Source organism: Berghia stephanieae, chromosome 7 (assembly GCF_034508935.2).
Source record: "Berghia stephanieae isolate SIO BIC M18660-M18661 chromosome 7, UCSD_Bste_1.3, whole genome shotgun sequence".
Taxonomy (NCBI): Eukaryota; Metazoa; Mollusca; class Gastropoda; order Nudibranchia; family Aeolidiidae; genus Berghia; species Berghia stephanieae.
In genome coordinates this window covers 47644720-47666923 of record NC_088366.1, presented here as the reverse complement: position 1 = coordinate 47666923, position 22204 = coordinate 47644720, and the positions used below count along the sequence as shown (strand labels likewise).

Genomic DNA, 22204 nt, shown 5'->3' with positions numbered 1-22204 from the left:
CCCAACCATTCCTAACAAAAAGAGAGAAAAAACGGGCCCAAACTTTATTTAATTTTCATATCAGAGACATAAGCGATATTAGTATAGCCTTGATAGGTAGTAACAGATAGATAGATAGATAGATAGATAGATAGATAGATAGATAGATAGATAGATAGATAGATAGATAGATAGATAGATAGATAGATAGATAGATAGATAGATAGAAAGATGGATGGATGGAAAGATAAATAGATAGATGGATGGATGGATGGATAGATAGATAGGTAGATAGATAGGTAGGAAGATAGGTAGGTAGGTAGGTAGGTAGGTAGATAGATAGATAAATAGATAGATAGATGGATGGATGGATGGATGGGTGGATAGATAGATAGATAGATAGATAGATAGATAGATAGATAGATAGATAGATAGATAGATAGATAGATAGATAGATAGATAAATAGATAGATAGATGGATGGATGGATGGGTGGATAGATAGATAGATAGATAGATAGATAGATAGATAGATAGATAGATAGATAGATAGATAGATAGATAGATAGATAGATAGATAGATAGATAGATAGATAGATAGATAGATAGATAGATAGATAGATAAATAGATAGATAGATAGATAAATAGATAGATAGATAAATAGATAGATAGATAGATAGATAGATAGATAGATAGATAGATAGATAAATAGATAGATAGATAGATAGATAGATAGATAGATAAATAGATAGATAGATAGATAGATAGAGAAAGAAAGAAAGAAAGAGAGGGATATATATATATATATATATACAGAGAGAGAGAGAGAGAGAGAGAGAGAGAGAGAGAGAGAGAGAGAGAGAAACTTTTGCTTATTTTTTAAGCGCAATATCCACTTTTTGGTTCCTGGCTAACCCCGACATAATAGATGGAAAGAAATCGACGTCACTCAGCTCTTTGTTGTTGTTTTTCGCCAGCCATATTAATGATTAATTGTCACTAAATTCTATTAATCAGGCTAAAAAACTTTGATGTTACACGAAAAAGCGTATGGTAATAATTTCTTGGGGTTACAAATAGTTTCGTGTGTTGGTACGTTATAGATAGAATGCGCTTGGCCAAGGAGTTCACAACATTGCCATCCGGAAGTATAACGGACCAACACACAAACTCTGGGTAACCATGAACTTTTATAGTCTGGTTAATACAGTTTAGTGAGAACAACTCACAAACGCGGATGGCAAAACAATAACAAAGGCCTGAGTGACGTCATCTGCATACTATCTATATCAAGTTGGCAGATTTTTTAGTATTTCACCTTTAAACTAGAGATTTCATATAGCGCAATATCCACTAAATGTCCTCAAAGCGCTTTACAAATGGTATTTGACCAACAGCAACACGTAACATGTAGAACGAGACATAACACCTGTTAGGCGATATTACAAATTTTTTTGTCCGACAGAGACAACGCTGTTGACGGCCAGGTACTCATTTTACACATGATCACGGTGAGAGAATTTGAGTAAAGGGTCTTTTCCAAGGACTCAACTATGCGCCGAGCGAGGCTCGAACCCAGGACCTTTCGACCCGAAAGCGAGTGTCATAAACAGAAGACCACATAGGCGCACAGCATCAATATCGTTTTAGGGTCAGGGGGCACTTATATTTATATTCTGTAATCTAATTGTTGGCATGAGAACCGGGTCAAAGTTCAAGGGATGGAGCTGTCATGTTTGGCGATTAATTCATGAAATGACGCAAACCTCAATAGCAAAGCATATATAAATTATACGAATTAGGAAGAATGCGACGAAGAACGGTGTTGGATGATCTTGGCGTCTTCAATAAAGTTGCCATCGTGGCTTTTTTAATGCCAAATTTCTAACACAATTTTCTAACATAATTTGGCGTTATTTAAAACTCGTTTGACAGGGGGGGGGGGTGTTGGATTTTACATAATGCGGTGTGTACCTATTTGCAGGTCTGACAACCCGAATTAGTATGGGCTCATTGTTGTTGTAATGGAAATACTATAAAACCAACACAAATTATTGTCCATAACAACAATGTTAAAATAAACCATTGCGCTCGGTCACCAGACCTGCTATATAAGTGCACCTACTATTCTGTGCTGATGTTTGGATGAGACTTTTATTGCATTGATAATGGAATTGTGCGGCCATGTGGTCTTGTGGTATGACACTTGCTTTCCGATCGGAAGGTCTTGGGTTCGAGCCTTGCTCGGCGCATTGTTGAGTTCTTGGAAAAGGCTCTTTACTCACATTTTCTCACCACATTCAGGTGTAAAATGAGCAGCTGGCCGTTAACATCGTTGTCTCTGTCGGAATAAACATTGTAATATCGCCTAACAGGCGCCATGTCTCGTCCTACATGTTACGTATTGCTGATGGTCAGGGACCCCTTGTAAAGCGCTTTGAATACGTTTAGTGGACAACTTATTTTTCTTACATCGGTTTCCTTATTTAAACCAATTCCCCTTTGTTTTATCTTTTCTCGTTTCTAGAATTTCGGACTATCCAATTGTCTTTCTTCTTACTGATGCTGAAATTACAAGAAAGTGTCGGAAATACCTTGAGTCCTTCTCGCGACTTATTGAGGTCATGAGGTCAAATACCAAAAAAAAAAAATGTTAAGAAATAAATAAATAAAAGCCCACAAATTTTGGCAATTTTAGCAAAATTTCTCTGGCAATCCAGACGTAACCGTTTAATTAAAGGGAGGTTATCTTATAAACGTTATTCAACTATGAATAATGAAGGATTTATCAAACCACGTGGTAGCGATCATTGCCCCCGCCGCCCCCCCCCCCCCTTCTCCCTCACGTGTCCACCCAACAATGATTGTGAAGCTGGGTCTAATAAATCTTGCCCGAAATTTGCATTTAAAAGGATGCGTACACGTCCGCCGGTGAATATCCGTATTCGTCAGCCATTAAAAGGTTCGAGTATCGTCCACGCGATTCGTCCATTGCCTACTCGAGTCACAATAGTTACGTCATGTATTCGTCCATTGCCTACTCGAGTCACAATAGTTACGTCATGCATTCGTCCATTGCCTACTCGAGTCACAATAGTTACGTCATGTATTCGTCCATTGCCTACTCGAGTCACAATAGTTACGTCATGTATTCGTCCATTGCCTACTGGAGTCACAATAGTTACGTCATGTATTCGTCCATTGCCTACTCGAGTCACAATAGTTACGTCATGTATTCGTCCATTGCCTACTGGAGTCACAATAGTTACGTCATGTATTCGTCCAATCAGTTTGCACTCTCACTCTTGTAATGAACTTATTTCAAAACTGGCGAATTGTTTATTTACATAACTCCACGATGAGCTCCTTTCAAGAGAATATTCCATTGAATGGACGCATGTTTCTATAGGTAGGATTTCTCAGTAGGGATATCCTCGGCTATGTGGTCCAGTGGTATGACCATCGCTTTCAGATCGGAAGGTCCTGGGTTTGAGCCTCGCTCGGCGCTTAGTTGAGTCCTCGGAAAAGGTTCTTTCCTCACTCACATTCTCTCACCGTACTCAGGTGTAAAATGTGTAGCTGGTCCTTAACAGCGTTGTCTCAGTCCGAAAAAAATTGTAATATCGACTAACAGAAGTCATGTAACCTCCTACGTGTTAAGTGTTGCTCTTGACCAGGAAGGGACCCCTTGTAAAGCGCTTTGAGGACGTTTAGTGGATATTGCGCTATATAAAAGCTCAATCATTTTTTTGTTTGTTGTTTTTTAAGGCAGTTAATTGCGATTTCTCGGTCCAATCTCCTGACTCGCCTCTGTACTATAATATCACGAGTAGCCTACTCTTCGACAATCAATCTAAAAATTTGGAGCAGGTTTATTCCCGCAAGGAACCATCACTCAGAAAACTCAAAATTTTGGCTGCAAAAGCCGAGCTTCAATCCCAGTAATGAGACAGATTATTACCATCTCAGTGATGTAATCTGTGTATTGTTCATATATTGTATATTTATATATAATATACAGCACAGTATATATATATATATATATATATATATATATATATATATATATATATATATATATATATTATGTCTAATCTGCAGAGAAGAAAAAGCACCCACCAACCTAACAATGAGATGACAAATTTAGATAGAGAAACCCTTGAGCCCCTTCGTTAAATTCAAAATTCTGTGTTTTCAAAAGATTTAAATAGTATTTGTCGAAACACCCCAGCCATTTTATTCATTGAGACCCCCCCCCCCCCCCCTAACTCCCTGTATCTCCCTGTATCTTGCTGGCAAAACAAACAGTACGCGTTCATGAGGCTGATGAAATTTATGTAATTGGATGGATCTATATATATATATATATATATATATATATATATATATATATATATATATATATAGCTCAGACAGTAGAGCCACGCTCTCTCTCTCTCTCTCTCTCTCTCTCTCTCTCTCTCTCTCTCTCTCTCTCTCTCTCTCTCTCTCCACGCTCGGAGTTGTCGTAGTCGTTTTGTTTTTTTTTATTTAAGGGTTTTACGGCGCTTGCAACACATTAAGGTCATATCAGCGCCAGTAGAAAGGAAGAAAATGGAATAGTAAAACATTCTAGAATTACAATTAAACCACCCAAGAAAAGGTAAGACAAAGGGGAATTGGTTCAAATAAGAACAGGTGTAAATTCCAAGAGCACACTATATCAAAGTACTTAGTTTGAGATCACCTAAAAGTATCATCCAGACAGAAGCACTGGTCCCCACTAAGAGTAATACACTCAAATGTTTACAAGTCATATATACTAATACATAAACAAAACATAATACAGTGCATAACAGAGAGAAGATTTACAAGATAAAACATATTATCATCTCCCAACTTTAACTATACATTTGACTGTTTGTCTCCCAGACAGGGTATCCGACCAGGACAAAACCAAGTAATCTCATTCCAAGACAAAGACAAAAAGCAAGTTGGAAATCAGATACAGGGGAATAGAAGACACAGTAAGTTCCCTGCCCATCATGTAAATGTTGCTGCTCGAAGCTCGAAGATTCATCTTAACTACGCCACTACCACATCATCTCATTCATCTGTGGTGTTTCATTCATCCTGTTTTGTTGATAAAGGGGAAACCCGAAACGTTCATTTGATCTGTTTTTTGTAATTATAAATTGAAGCTTACATATAATTTCACATATTTATTATTTATTACTGCCCATCATGGGAGGTCAGGAACCCCACCCGTAAAAACCCTAAAAACAAACACTAGCTCTACCTTTGACTCATAACACTTATTCTGCTGAACCATTTCATTTTAATCAAGAGTTATTTGTCCAATTAAAGTACGCAGCGCGATCTCAAGAGGACTGAAAGCAAACACCTTTCGTCCTGCCCTTCGACTTTGACGTGAAACGATCTTCACTTTCAATGTTAAACAATAGCAGTAGTAGACAACCACTGTGTGAATGAGTGTGTGGAGGTAGACAGGGAATTCATTAAAGATGTCCTCACCCTCGTTATCATCAGCATCATTATTAGCATTATTTAAAAAGGTGAAAAAGAAGAAGAAGAAGAAGAAGAAGAAGAAGAAGAAGAAGAAGAAGAAGAAGAAGAAGAAGAAGAAGAAGAAGGACGACGACGAATAAGAAAAGGAGGAGGAGGAGGAGGAGAAGAAGGATGAGGAGGAGAAGAAGGAGGAGGAAGAGGAGGAAAAGGAGGATGAGGAGGAGAAGAAGGAGGAGGAAGAGGAGGACGACGACGAGGCGGAGGATGAGGAGGATGAGGAGGAGGACGACGACGAGAAGGAGGAGGACGATAACGAGGATGACGAAAACGAGGACGAAGAGGACGAGGAGGAGGAAAACGAGGACGACGAGAAGTAGAAGTGCAGTCCAAACTGCTGACAAATCATGAACGTACCAATTCATAATATGCTATAATATTATAATAATATATGATGTTAAAACAAATAACCCTCTCCATCCTTTCTCTACCCAGCCCAACAAGAAAAGGTCTCAACTCAACACTGTCGTACTCTGGAAAAACCCATATTTAAAAATTCGGCCAGAAAACTCGTCCTTCAAATATCAACCGATTGAAATGACCCTCATCTTGGCAAAAACTCTCAAACCTGGGACTTCGCCGAAGTCCCAGGTTTGAGAGTTTTTGCCAAGATGAGGGTCATTTAAATGGATCGATATTTTCGATATTTGAAGTACGAGTTTTCTGGCCAAAATTTTTAATGTGTTTTTCCAGAGTACGGCAGAATGGCTAAGTAAATATTAAAAAATTTTGGCGTTTTGTGTAACGGATTTTTTTTACAAGAAGAAGTTATTCAAGGAGCAAAATCTGAAAATCTTAAATACCTCTTATTTACTTTAAGTCAAGAAAGTCGCGTCAATGCGAGAAATTACTTATTTCATTTCTTATGATGGCCGCGCTTTAAAGTGTAGGATGTATTAATACGCCAGCGTCAACAGTAAAAAAAAAAAAAAAAAGTGGTGCTCGATGTTCATCTTGTATTTTATAGAAGTTTGCAAGACAAAAGAGAATACAAATTTCGGGCGATGGGTGCTCGAGAGCGAGAGCTGAAGTGGAGTCTCTGGATAGTCTCATTAAGAGGAGAGGATGGCAATGGTTGGGGTATGTCTGTCGCAGACCTGATGAAACACTGATAAGGACGCCTCTGCGATGGACACTCCAGGGAAAAGGGAAGCGAGGCCGCCCCAAGGAGACTTGGAAACGTACCGTAGAGAGGGACCTAAAGCAGAGAGGTCTGTCCCTCGAGATGGCCTCAAGAATAGCTGCTGACAGGACCAGGTGGAGATCACTTGCATCGACTCAAGTGCCAGCAGGCCCGGAGATGATTGAGTGAGCGAGTGAGTGATGGCGGCTGGAACCCGCGACCTTACTGGTACGACAACTCCTACCTTTTTAGAGGTGGATAGCTCAGACAGTAGAGCCACGCTCTCTCTCTCTCTCTCTCTCTCTCTCTCTCTCTCTCTCTCTCTCTCTCTCTCTCTCTCTCTCCACGCTCGGAGTTGTCGTAGTCGTATCAGTCAGTAAGGTCGCGGGTTCGAGCCCCCATAGCCGCCGGGAGATGTTCATTCTCTATTATCTTCTGGCAATGTCCTACTCACTTCAAATCTTGTTCCCAACGTAAGTGCCTGCTCCACTCACTTTTCTATACAGGGAGCCATTTAACTAGCAGATTTTTGACCAATCAAAGCATATCATTTGTGACACAACAACACACGTGCTCGGACAAACATAGTTTGTTGTTTATAAACAATAAGGTGAATGAAATCAACCTCTCTCTGACCATTGTTATTGTTTTTATACCGCCATATAGATGAATGGTTATCACATGATTTTCTCGGTCATTTTATACATAGTTTTCTCTGTTGGTTCTATAGATAGAATGCGCTTGGCCAAGGAGTTCACAACATTGCCATCCGGAAGTATAACGGACCAACACACAAACTCTGTGTAACCATGAACTTTTATAGTCTTGTTAATACAATTTAGTGAGAACAACTCACAAACGCGGATGGCAAAAACAATAACAAAGGCCTGAGTGACGTCATCTGCATACTATCTATAGATAGTTCGAAGATGACGTCACTCAGGCCTTTGTTATTGTTTTTGCCATCCGTGTTTGTGAGTTGTTCTCACTAAACTGTATTAACCAGACTATAAAAGTTCACGGTTACACAGAGTTTGTGTGTTGGTCCGTTATACTTCCGGATGGCAATGTTGTGAACTCCTTGGCCAAGCGCATTCTATCTATTGATCAAGCGGCTGAACAGTGGGTATTTTACTTAGACACACGCCATTGATAGACAGGGTTCACGATGTTTACCAATCACTGCCATTGTTTACATTATGACAACTGTCCGATATGCGTGGTTATCTATGAGGAGAAAAATTTACTGAACACATTGACATGACCAACCCCTTTCTGAGTGCTGCTGCTTCTAATGGTGCTCACACTACTACGTTATGACGATCGACCCAATCAGCAAAGTCTATAGATAGAATGCGCTTGGCCAAGGAGTTCACAACATTGCCATCCGGAAGTATAACGGACCATACACAAACTCTGTGTAACCATGAACTTTTATAGTCTGGTTAATACAGTTTAGTGAGAACAACTCACAAACGCGAATGGCAAAAACAATAACAAAGGCCTGAGTGACGTCATCTGCATACTATCTATACCGCATTCATGCATGGTCGCAAACCCGCCCCGAAGCTTCGTCACAGCACATCGTTCAACTTGACGCTCTGCGGTTTCGGGTTCTTAGTGCTCAACTCTTGTAGAAAAGACTTATTGTACTTACACATTTTTCCCATTTAGCAGTTGATTGGAAAATATGCTGAGGGTTTATAGCATACTGAATTACGTAAATATTCAGAAAATTGACAACCTTGTTTACAGTATTTTTTTAATGTTTTTTTTCAAGGGTTTTACGGCGCTTGCGACGCAATTAGGTCATTTCAGCGCCAGTAAAAAGGAAGACAATGTGATAGTTAAATATTCAAGAGTTGCAATTTAAAGCAGACAAGCAAAGTAAGGCAAATGGGAATTGATTCAAATAGGGAACAGGTGTAGATTCCAAGAGCACACTATCGGTGTACTTAATTTCAGATCACCTGAAAGTCTCACCCAGACACAAACACAGGGTTCCCTCCTTGTGAAGGGCTCCGGCTAGGGCTAGGACAAAACCAAGTACAAAATCGCATTCCACGACAAAAACAGAAAGCAAGTCAGAAAAACAGATCTTAGGGATAGAAGACACAGCGTGACCTCCTGCCCACCAGGGGAGGTCAAAGACCCCTTCCAGTTATTTTTTTTTTTTAAATATAATTTTTACGAGCATTGAACAAATGGTATTGTATTCAATGTGGCCAGTCATATCAAAACGGTATTATGACGGATCGTTACCTGCTACCCTTGTTTTTAAAAACTCAGTATATGCAATGTTAACCAAACATGCATTTGACTGTATCCCTCCCAGCCAAGCACTATGGTCAGGGCCAGGACACAACCAAGTAATATCATTCCAAGACAAAGACAGAAAGCAAATTAGAAAACAGATATATAAGGGGATAGAAGACACAGCTAATGCGATCCTGCCCACTATGGGAAGTCAGGAACCCCTCCCAGCCAAGCACTGTAATCCCATTCCAAAACAAATACAGAAAGCAAACTCAGAAAACAGATGTAGGGGGATAGAAGACACAGCAAGTGACCTCCAGCAACACCATGGGAGGTCAAAAGACCCCACCCAGAAATGAGCATCAGGAAAAGTAAGACAACAGGTTTAGATAAAAGTGAGAACAAAGGGAGGCAATAGAGAAAATATACCCCTCTATCTATAGTCTGATATTAAAAACAAACCCATCTCATTACCTGGATGTTTACAGAAAATGAACAAATAATTTATTATCGACAATTGTTTATCATCATCATCAGCACTATCATTATCATTAGCATCCTCATTATCGTCATCATATTTATGATCCTCTTTTCATCACCATCACTACAAGTTCCTTGCTGTCAATATCACACACAAAACACACACACTCTCACTCATAAATATATGTATATATAAATATATATATATATATATATATATATATATATATATATATATATATATATATATATATATATATATATATATATATATATATATATATATATATATATATTCACCCATAATCAGAATTTATAATATCGTTTTGGTAAAAGAGAGGAGTATTTTGTATAAATATAAATATCTTACTTGACAATCAAATTAAGTACACACACAAATCTCAATCTATATTACTGTAGATCGTAACATATGTAACCAGACACCTCAAACTGCTATTACGGTGGGGTGGACCCTCTTACCATTATCAGATTTTAAAATTCAATTTTAAGCCTTAAGCAACAGATTCACTCCTGACATAACACCGTTTTGAGTCCATGGGTTACATATGAGCTTTTAAAAAGTACATAGAACGCAATATCCACTCAACATGCTCAAAGCGCTTTACAAAGGGTCCCTGACCAACAGCAACACCTAACATGTAGAAAGAGAAATGACGTCTGTTAGGTGATATTACAATATTTTTTCCCAACAGAGACAATGCTATCCGGGTATTCATTGTACACCTGAGTACGTTGAGATAATGTGAGTAAAGAGCCTTTTCCAAGGACTCATATAAGCACCGAGTGAGGCTTGAACCCATGACCTTCCGATCCTGAAGCGAGTGTCATACCACTAGACCACATAGCTGCACATTTTTGTGCTACTGTCTCAAAACAGCAGCCAGGATAAATCTGACAAATGGTGTTGGGCGATATCACAAATTAATGAAAAACTTACTCTTTATAGACCATATTAAATAGTTATGATTACCAGAGTATCAATGTATAGATAGTATGCGCTTGGCTAAGAATCTCACAACATTGCCACACGGAAGTATAACGCACCAACAAAATAGAAAACTGTGTGTAACCATGAACTTTTATGGTCTGGTTAATACAGTTTAGTGAGAATTACTCATAAATATGGATGGCAAAAAACAATAACAAAGACCTGAGTGACGTCAACATCATTTTATCTATAAAAGTGTTTAAGGACACTGAAATATTGTATGAGTGTTAAATAGAAATTTATAATGCTTAAAATCCTCAGCAAAATGCGACAATGAATGAAAATGCATACGAAAACGCATTTTTCCATAAGGTTGTCACCACTGCAATATACCGCCATGAGACGATTTACGTATTGTTCCACTTCATTTCTTATTGTAAAAGTCAGACTTTTTAAGAAACTCTCTAATGGACTGGTTGACCTTGTGAGGTCTGTCATTCTGCACCCAATGGCTGGAGTCGGCAACCCGAGTCACTGTGGCGTGTGGAACGACTGTCATCGTCTCCTCCAGGAGCTTGGTGGTCAAGAACAGATCATCCAGTCCCCACACGATGTGCACGGGCATGGGGTAGTGTAGGGGGTGCCCTTGATGTGGGGGGTACAGATTGGCTCGGTAGTAGTTGATGCCTGGGGTGAACGAACCTGAGGAGGACAACAAAACAGGGGTCAGAGACCTGAAAGTAGCACCCAGCAAAATTGTCTGAAAATGGTCTGAAAATTGTCTGAAAATTGTTCATGGACCATACGGCATATGTCTTAAAAACTCGAGAATTTATACAGTGCAATATCTACTAAACGCGCTCAAAACGCTTTATAAGGAACCCATAGCCATTAGCAACACTTAACGTGTAGAACTTGAGCTAAAAAAAAGAAAAACCTGCTCAAATTACTTTACAAGGAGTCCCAAGCAAACAGCAACAGCTTAACATAGAGGACGAGACATTATAATATCTGTTTTGGTGATATTGCATTTTTATTTTCAGACAGAGACAACGCTGTTAATGACCAGATACTCATTTTACACCTGAGGATGGTGAGATAATGTCAGTAAAAAAGCCTATCCCAAGGACTCAACTATGCATTGCTCAACGCGGGATTCCAACCCTGGATCTTACACCTCAAGACCACATGTACGAGTGCAAGTAGGTTAAGGCCAAATACGCCTGAAATCCATTTCCAACAAAGGCCAAATACGCCTGAAATCCATTTCCAACAAAGGCCAAATATGCCTGAAATCCATTTCCAACAAAGGCCAAATTCGCCTGAAATCCATTTCCAACAAAGGCCAAATACGCCTGAAATCCATTTCCAACAAAGGCCAAATACGCCTGAAATCCATTTCCAACAAAGGCCAAATATGCCTGAAATCCATTTCCAACAAAGGCCAAATTCGCCTGAAATCCATTTCCAACAAAGGCCAAATATGCCTGAAATCCATTTCCAACAAAGGCCAAATATGCCTGAAATCCATTTCCAACAAAGGCCAAATATGCCTGAAATCCATTTCCAACAAAGGCCAAATACGCCTGAAATCCATTTCCAACAAAGGCCAAATTCGCCTGAAATCCATTTCCAACAAATTCAAAATGTTTCAAACTTATTTTGAAATGTGACCCACTGCTTCCAAACAGTATTATGTCGGATGATGTTTTGTTTTGTTTTTAAGGGTTTTAAGGCACTTGCAACACATTAAGGTCATATCAGCGCCAGTAAAAAGGAAGAAAATGGGATAGTAAAAAGTTCTGGAATTACAATTAAAGCACCCAAGAACGGTAAGACAAAGGGGAATTGGTTCAAAAAGGAAACAGATGTAGATTCCAAGAGCACACTATCAGTGTACTTAGTTTGAGATTACCTAAATGTTTCACCCAGACACCAGCACAAGATCCCACGGAGAAACACTCAAATGGTAACAAATCATATGTTAAAATAAAAAAATAACATTTCATATCAGATTTACAAGGAAAAGAATATCATCTCCCAAACTATCTATACATTCGACTGTTTCCCTCTCAGCAAGGGCACCAGTCAGGGCCAGGATAAAACCAAGTAATCTCATTCCACGTTAAAGACAGAAAGCAAGTTGAAAAACAGATATCGGGTGATAGAAGACACAGTAAGTACCTCCCTGCCCACTATGGGAGGTCAGGAAGCCCACCCAGATGTCAGGGTGACATAGATGCCGGAAATAAAATCCATGTCAAAAAGACGGAACTCTGGGTTGAGCTGGACACCTTGACCCATGCACTTGGCCACCTTTTAAAGTCAATCTTCATACATAAACGCTAAAATGGTGATGACAAAAAAAAACACAAAAAAAACTTGAATTTTTATATAACGCAATATCCACTAAACGTGTACAAAGCGCTTTACAAGGGGCCCCTAGCCAACAGCAACACTTAACATGTAGGACGAGCAATGACGCCTGTAAGGTGATATTACATTTTTTTTCAGATAGAGATAACGCTGTTAACAGCCAGGTACTCATTTTACACCTGAGTACAGTGAGATAATGTGAGTAGAGAGCCTTTTCTTCGGACTCAACTATTCGCAACTTGAGAATCGAACCCAGGACCTTCCGAGCCGAAGGCTAGTGTCATACCGCTAGACCACATAGTCGCACAATGAAAGAGAGAAAATATTGTTGTGATGTCAGAAATCCAGCATTTGACGGGCCTATATTTTATAGGTCTGAGGGGAGAGACTTAAATTCATTGATACCCCAACTCAAGAGGCTTGTTCCATAACCATGGCAAAGTGAGGCAAAGTGAGGCAAAAAGCTTCCTTAGCGATAGTGAGTAGGCACTATTCGATATTTGTAACTATCTGGAATCATAGGTTAAACAAACCAAAATGATATTCGATACATTAATTGATACTGATGTCATATTACACCTTATAGTACAAATTTATTTCTTCCAAAAAAAAAGGAGGAGGAAGAGAAGGAAGAAGAAGAAGAAGAAGAAGAAGAAGAAGAAGAAGAAGAAGAAGAAGAAGAAGAAGAAGAAGAAGAAGAAGAAGAAGAAGAAGAAGAAGAAGAAGAAGAAGAAGAAGAAGAAGGAGGAGGAGGAGGAGGAGGAGGAGGCAGTAGCAGGATGAAATGAAGAATGACTAACCTGAACGTCTGTAGTAATACTTGTAACATTCAATCTCTTCCTCACTTACAGGTCCCGACTTCAGCCCGGCGGGTTTTTCATTGAACATTCGACGAAACATATTGAGGTCGTTATTCGACATCAGAAGCTCCGGTATGTAAGGAAGGAAGAAGAAAAATATGTATCTGAAGATGAAGAGGGGGAAGGAGGTGGAGAGGATAGAGTAAAAAGGGGGAAGGGGAGGGGGTAACCAAATTGAAAAATTGAAAATGAAAATGATTTTTTTTTAAACAAAAAAAAAACAGAAAAACACTGACGGTGTTACATTACTTACATTTCGACTATGTGTGAAATTGCGATATTAGGAAAAGATTGATAAATTGAATATAATAAAAAATAATAATAAATTAATATTATAATAATATAATATAATATAGTAGTAATATAAATGAATAAAATAATGAAAGCAGATAAAATAGATAAACAAATAAATAAATAAATAAATATATATATATATATATATATATATAAAATAAATTAATGAACAAATAAATTAATTAATTAATTAATTAAAAAATAATTGAATTAATGAATAAATAAAGAAAGAAAGAAAGAAAGAAAGATAGATAGAAAGAAAGAAAGAAATGAATAAATAAATAAATAAATAAATAGAAAAGTAAATAAATATACTAAAAAACCTGAGCATTTACATGACGAAATATACACTAATGTTCAAAATGCATTACAGGGGGGTCCCTAGCCAACAGCAACACTCAATAGAAGGAAAGATGCAATGTGCGGCTAGTGGTATGACACTCGCCTTCGGATCGGAAGGTCCTAGGTTCAAGTCCTGCCATGAGCGGCGCATAGTAGAGTCCTTGGAAAAGGCACTTTATTCATATTCCCTCACCATAGTCAGGTGTAAAATGAGTACCTGGCTTTAACAGCATTGTCTCTGATGGAAAAAAAATAAATGTAATATCGCCCGACAGGTGTCATGTTTCGTCGTACATATTAAGTGTTGCTGTTGGCTAGGGACCCATTGTAAAGCACTTTGAGCACGTTTAGTGGGTTTTGCACTATGTAAAAGCTCAAATTTTTGGGTTTTTTTTTTTTTTTTTAAACTTTTAATGTATCCTTACCCTGATCGAATGAACTGCATAGGATTGGACGTTGCAGTTTTCCACCACACCGGCGCAGGACACATGTTCAAAGCTACCAGCCTGTCCACCATGCTTGGGTGTTTGTTGGCAAATGCCCAGGCTACAGCCCCGCCCCAATCGTGACCCAACAGGACACACGATTTATAACCTGAGATAAGAATTTTTTTAAAAAGAGATGATAAATGTCTTTAATCGCAAACATTCACAAGCCACGCAGCCACACTACACTGCCTCTTCAATCTTAACCTAACAAGACACAAGATTTATAACCTGAGATAAAAATTTAAAAAGAGACGATAAACATCTTTAATGGCAGTCTTGTGGTATGACACTCGCTTTCGGATTGGAAAGTCCTGGGTTCGAGCCTCGCTCGGCGCATAGTTGAGTCATTGGAAAAGGCTCTATACTGACATTTTCTCATTGTACTCAGGAGTAAAATGAGTACCTGGCCATTAGCAGCGTTGTCTCTGTCTTTAAAAAATTGTAATATCGCCTCACAGACGTCATGTTCCGTCCTACATGTTAAGTGTTGCTGTTGGCCAGGAACCCCTTGTAAAGCACTTTGAGCGTGTTTAGTGGATATTGCGATATATAAAAGCTCATTTAAAAAAAAAAAAAATTTTATAAGACCTGGCCATTAAGAGCATTGTCTCTGTCGACTTATATGCATCGTGTCTAATCTTACATGTTAAGTATTGCAGTTGGCTAGGGACTGTGCTTATACCTCAACGTTAATTAATGATTGAAAATTTATCACAAAATTCTTGTTTACCCAATATTTTAGTAAAGTGGATGTTTGTATGTTATTATAAACTATATGCTTGTATGGATAGATGAGAAAATTTTATGTGGATCAATTTTGTTGTTCAAAAAAATGTGATGTGTAAATGCTGTATAATATTATTATTATTATTATTAATTATTATTATTATTATTATTATTATTATTATTATTATTATTATTATGATTATTATTATTGTTCTTGTTGTTGTTGTTGTTGTTGTTGTTGTTGTTGTTGTTATTATTATTATTATTAATATTATCATTATTATTATTATTATTTTTATTATTATTATTATTATTATTATTATTATTATTATTATTATTATTATTATTATTATTATCATTAATATTATTATTATTATTATTAAACTTGTGTCAATGCTTTTTTTTTCTCTCTTTCTTTTAATGGTCAGGTCTTACCCCTACAATGTATTATTAAACCAAAAGGCCACTTTAAATTGAGAAAATAAATGCTTAAAAGAGCATCTTGTATTTTAAATCTACTGCTACGAGCCTTACCCTTGAGAGTGAGAGAGAATAGATTGGCCACTACTCACCTAAACCCTCAATCAGCAATTTTACATCTCTGATCAACACAGCCAGTTTATAATTGTCCAAACCTCCAGGTTTGTCTGAGTCTCCGTAACCCCGCAGGTCAACTGCCACAGTCCTGGTTACAATTTTTTAAAAGGTATTTGATAAGTGTGACAAACCATTGCAAATTTTATCTTAAAAGACAAATAAAAACAACAAAAAAAAAAAAAACTTAAGCATTTATATAGCGCAATATCCACTAAATGTGCTCAAAGTGCTTTACAAGGGGTCCCTAGCCACTAGCAACACATAACATGTAGGATGAGACAAAATGTCTGTGAGGTGATATTACAATTATTTTTAAAAGGAAATAACGCCATTAACGGCTAAGTTCTCAATTTATTCAGGAATAAGATAATAATATACAGAGATGTGATAAGACATGGAACGAGATTTAAAAAGTTAGCTTAGGATAGAGAAGGATGGAAACTGTTTGTCTGTTGCCTATAACCTGACCCAGGGTGAAAAAGGCAATGATGATGATGATGATGATGATGATGATGTGTATTGTGGAAAATAACATTAAAAAAATAAAGCATTTATATAGTTAAAAATCCACTAAGCATGCTCAAAGCGCTTTTCAGGGGGTCCCTGACCAACAGCAACATGTAACAACATGTAGAATGGGACATGACGCCTGTAAGGCGATATTACATTTTTTTCCGTCAGAGACAACGCTGTTAACGACCAGGTACTCTTATTACACCTGAATACGGTGAGAGAATGTGAGTAAAGAGCCTTTTCCTAGGACTCAAATATGCACCAAACGAAGCTCGAACTCGGGACTTTCCGATCCGAAAGCGAGTGTCATACCACAAGACCACTCATCCAATTAAAAGGAAGAAAATGGGTGATGAAAAAAATTCTAAATTTACAAGTAAAGGTACCCATGAAAACGTAAAACAAAGACTGGTTCAAATAGGGGACAGATGTAGATTCTGAGGGGACACTTTCAATGTCCTTAGTCTCACCTCCAAGTCTCATGCAGACACCAGCAGAGGAACTCACTGAGAGCAACACACTCAAATACTTACAGAATATATCCGAAACAGAAAACATTACGAACAATATATAAATGAAAATGATTTACAAGGGGGAAAAAATCATCTCCCAGAACTAATACTAAAGACTATTTCCCTCTCAGCTAAGGACTCCAGCAAAGGGCCAGGATAAAACATAGCAATCCCATTCCAAGACAAAGATAGAAAGCAACTCGGAATAATAGATATAAGGGGATGGGAGACACAGCAAGTGACCTCTTTCCCACCACGGGAGGTCAAAGACCCCACCCAGAGCATCCCTGCTGAGGTAATGACAAGTGAAATAAATGAGGCAATATCGTACCTGAAATCCCTCTGAAATTCTGAGATCTGATGTCTCCAGGAAAACCAAATTTCAGGAAAGCCATGGAGCATCAACATCAGGGGAGCATTCTCCGGACCACTTATCACATAGTGTAGCTTGATTGGCTGCAAATGTAATAAAACAATAAGCTCCTCTATGATGTTTAGAGGGCTTGACACAAAATTATAGAAAACCATCAAAGTGTTTGTGTGTTGCCACAGTCTGGACTACCACCTACATTCATGTTTACCATCAGACTGTGGAATATCCTACAAATACCTGGTAAAAAAATAAAGGGTTCTGTAAATATTTTTAGAAGTAGTCTAAGTACACGCACACACACACACACAAACACACACACACACACACACACACACACACACACACACACACACACATACAGCAACGTCAATTTTTTTAAAATCAATATTTTTATATAAATATTTTTGTAAAGCGCCTCGAGCTCATATTGCATGAGATTTTGGCGCTATATAAGTGTGCAGTATTATTATTATTATTTTATATACAATATCAAATATATAAAATCCTGAAAATAAAACGCCTTAGCTCTGTCTAAGCATTCAGTTATTATACGACTATATCCGAATAAACTCATACATACACACACACACACACACCCACAGGGACATTCATTTGCTGGAACGAATAGTTTGTCGATAGAAAACAAGTTAAACTCACCCCTAAATTGATCATTCTGTGCTCTCCATATTTTTCATCGTTCAGCATCGGTGGAATCGGTGCGTTCCTGTTTGTGTAAAAGAATCTAGAAGGCCCCACTCGAATCATATCCACCAAGGCCCGTAGAGTGAATACAAAGGCCCAGAACACACCAATCAAGAATGTGACAAGCATTTGAAGTACCATTTTATTTGTGTCTTTAATCTGAATGAAGAGAAAGACATTTCAAATTTCAATCATTACCAATATACATATAACACCTCTAAAACTTACTTTAACTTAATCCTCTTTGATCCTTGTGAAGCATCGGGCCTCTACGAGAGTCCGCCATCTACTTCTGTCCCTGGCCATCTTCTTGGTAGCCTCCCAGGTGAGGCCTGCCATTTTCACTTCTTCTAACAGTGAGCGCCTCCACGTCTGTTTTGGACGCCCTACCTTTCGTGTCACTTGGCCGACCCATCTCCATTTCCTCCTCCTGATCTGGGTGTTGATGGGTTCTTGGTTTGTGTTCAGTGCATAGTTGAGTCCTTGGAAAAGGCTCTTTACTCACATTCTCTCGCTGTACTCAGGTGTAAAAATGAGTATCTGGCCATTAACAGCATTGTCTCTGTCCGAAAAAAATTATAACATCGCCTAACAGGCGTCATGTCCTGTCCTACATGTTAAGTGTTGCTGTTGGCCAGGGACCCCTTGTAAAGCACTTTGAGCATGTTTAGTGGATATTGTGTATATAAAAGCTCAATTTTTTAATTTGTCGGTCAATTTCCAGCATCCTAGTCCATTTTAAAAGTTGACAAAATACAACTTTGGACATTATGCGGACCATCATATTCATATAGATATTTGATATGCTTTTCTACTGTAAACCGACTGTTTTGATTTCAACACATTTTATTTTTTCGAGTGGACTGTGGAAGCCTCTAGGTTTTTTCAGGCATCAGTTCATACTGTTGTCAGTTTGACATTGCCTAAAAGTCCCATCCAGGGAAAAGCAAAGGATTCAGAGCTATGAATACCGTAATATAGTATTCAAAACGTATAATTATAATTATAACAGAAAATAACAGTGAGATGATTTGTGATGAAAAAAAAAATATCTCTCAAAAATGTACTATACATCTGACTATTCTTCCTTCCAGCTAAGGATTCCTGCCCTATCAGGACCAGGGGAAAAAAAAGAAAAAGAAAAAAAAAGAGCAATTTCAATCCAGAACAAAGACAGAGAGCAACATGGAAAGGAAAAACAGATTTAGGGATAGAAGACACAGCACAATTGACCTCCTGGCCACTGTGGGAGGTTAGATGATCCTACCCACCCAAATATTTCCTTTTCTTTAATTGTTGATAAATAAATGAAAATTGGAGCTGAACTTGTATTCAACTTCAGTGACAGAAATTTGCAATCATTTAATTTACATTGTCTTTGTCCTAATGTTGACGATATAAGTATAAAAGATATAAACCGTGAGGTAGTATTTTTTCTTGCATGAGTTTTGATGTGTGTGAGAATAGTGTTGCCCAGCCACATGGATAATGAATTCCTAATTCCTAACCATAATGAGGAGACACTGCAACATAATTTGAGTAGACAGTGGCTTGTGGTTACAAGCGCAGACCTTTTGGAAATGTTTAACTATTAGAATCGATATATATATATACATATATATAATATATATATATATATATATATATATATATATATATATATATATATATATCAAGGACAACTATACTGAACTCCTTGATATATATATATATATATATATATATATATATATATATATATATATATATATATATATATATATATATATATATATACTCATGATCACTGTCCAATGACCCACTTGGCGCATTTTGTCTATCAAAAATCTCCATCTAATATCAGGCTTCTCCTCATCTAATGATAAATGGACCTCTTTTTTTTTTCGACCGCGAATATGACAGGGAGAGGAACAGCTGCGACCTTTGGTTGAGTTGAGGGCGGGGAGATAGCCTGTTATCAACTGCCACTGTCAGGAACAATTTTTACATTGCGTGTGTGTGAGGGGGGGGGGGTAAGAAAAGGAAAGAAAATAAATTTAAATAAACCAATTCTTTTTTATAAAATTCAGAAAGTAGGAAGGGCAAAACATTTCTTTTCCATCATATTTATTCCATGCCACTTAGACTTAACAATTTCCTGAGCATATTTTATTTTCGCACCGCGAATATGGGCAGCGTCATTTGGTTGAGGGCGGGGAGATATAGCCTGTTAATAAACTGTTTCTTGGTCTTATGACCAAATCCGCCTATAACCTGTCACAAGTATAGCTACAAGACGCTAAGTAAGTTGGATGAGAGATCGTTCGTGTGTAAAACTAACGATAACATAACATCGATTCCCTCAAGTTTAAAATAAAATTGGTTAAATTGAACACCCGTTCAATGAGCCTAAATGGAAATTATTTTAGCGAGAAGAAGGGTGGAAACTTACAAAAAGATCTCGTCAAATAGTAATAGTAAATAGTAAATAAATCATGACTTGTCAATGCAGGACTGGTCAATGGTGCACATCATATTATGATGGATACAGCAATCAACAAAGTTACTTTGAACTTTGAACTTGAACTTTGACTTTACTTAACAGAGAGAGAGAGAGAGAGAGAGAGAGGGGGGGGGGGGGGGGGGGTCTTTATTCGATGGCAAGAGGCAAGAGGCCGCGAGTGATTAGTGGTAGGCGATTGGTACCACAGAAAAGAAAATGTGAAAATGGAAATGCTTCAAATGGGACAAACTCATAGAATTAAACGAATTCCTTGGGACAAACTACACTCCCCCCAAACCAGGTTGGCCAGGTTTTTTTTTTTCACCAAAACAGTCATGATAAAATGCTAAATGCCTTAAAAACTTGCCAAATCTTTTTTTTTTTTTTCTTTAATCGATTTTAAACATAAAAGTACACACACATAATGTTAAACATAGAATGAATACTATTGATATACCCGATGTCGCTTTATGTTGTTTCTTTTATAGTTACAGTCTCTGATAAAATTCGATCCGCTTACTATCTGTCGGGAATGGTCAAGTAACCATGTTTATACAATACAATCCAACAAGCTAGTTATATGCCGAGCATTTGGTTAAGACAAAAAAAATGACAATAATTTATTGAGCATGCATCTCTCTTGAAATTCCTCAAGAGTGAATAGAACAACTTTCAAACTAAAATCGTCAAATTGGCCTAGTGATATGACACTCGCATTCGGATCGGAAGATCCTGGGTTCGAGCCTCGCTCGGCGCCCGGCGCATAGTTGAGTCCCCGGAGAAGGATCTTTACTCACATTATTTCACATTACGTTCTAAGTAAAATGAGTACCCGGCCCCTAACAGCGTTGTCTCTGTCCGAAAAAAAAAATGTAGCATCGCCTAACACAGGCGTCATACCCTTCCTAAATGTTAAATGTTGCTGTTGGCCAGCGACCCCTTGTAAAGCGCTTTGAGCACGTTTAATGGATATTGCGCTATATTATATAAACTCAATATTAATTAAATTCAAAATAGTGTAGATCGATTTGCATGATTGTCTCTCTTGGGCATCCGCAAAGAAGAAAATGTGAGCATGGTCCACATCCTCATCTTGTGCTTCATTCATTCATGACAAACCAATCACCCCTTACCATCATAAATCAGTTCAGTGATTAGTAGTTAGCAGGGGCGTGGCTCTATTGGTTCAAATGGTGCCTGGCACCACATCCATGTTTTAAAAATGGATAACAGCATTTTTTAAAATATATAAAACTGAGAAATGGTATATATCGCCTTTTATCAACAGTGCGAAACAGACTCCCTTTCTGTCACACCGCCTTCTATCCACGCTTTTCTCCCGATTCACACAGTCCGTTGATGACTGTCAGCGACTGTGTACCATGGCTGAGCGAGTGACTGGATTTCCCCACTCAAACGATTGCAAGGAGCGGATTTTTGCTGGCACCATTTAAGGCTATCCGGCTATTACTATAATGTTGTCACATTGAATACCTGAGAAAATGGCTCGAATTTTTACCATCTTCACATACGAGAAAAAAACCCGCCACAGGTGCCGAGAAATTTTTGCTCCAACTCTGTTGGACTG

General features: G+C 37.9%; 1 protein-coding gene across 1 annotated transcript; it reads right to left on the bottom strand.

Annotated features, from left to right (window-relative positions):
- Window positions 1-9656: 9656 nt before the first annotated feature.
- Window positions 9657-20679, bottom strand: LOC144977409 (epoxide hydrolase 3-like). Its single transcript, XM_078922592.1, has 7 exons — window positions 20566-20679; window positions 18090-18293; window positions 17391-17515; window positions 16010-16122; window positions 14649-14817; window positions 13528-13691; window positions 9657-11053 (listed from the first exon to the last, which is right to left on the bottom strand). Exons 2-7 carry the CDS (start codon window positions 18273-18275, stop codon window positions 10776-10778), a joined length of 1035 nt encoding a protein of 344 aa, XP_078778718.1. The 5' UTR covers window positions 18276-18293; window positions 20566-20679; the 3' UTR covers window positions 9657-10775.
- Between the last annotated feature and the right edge of the window lie 1525 nt (window positions 20680-22204).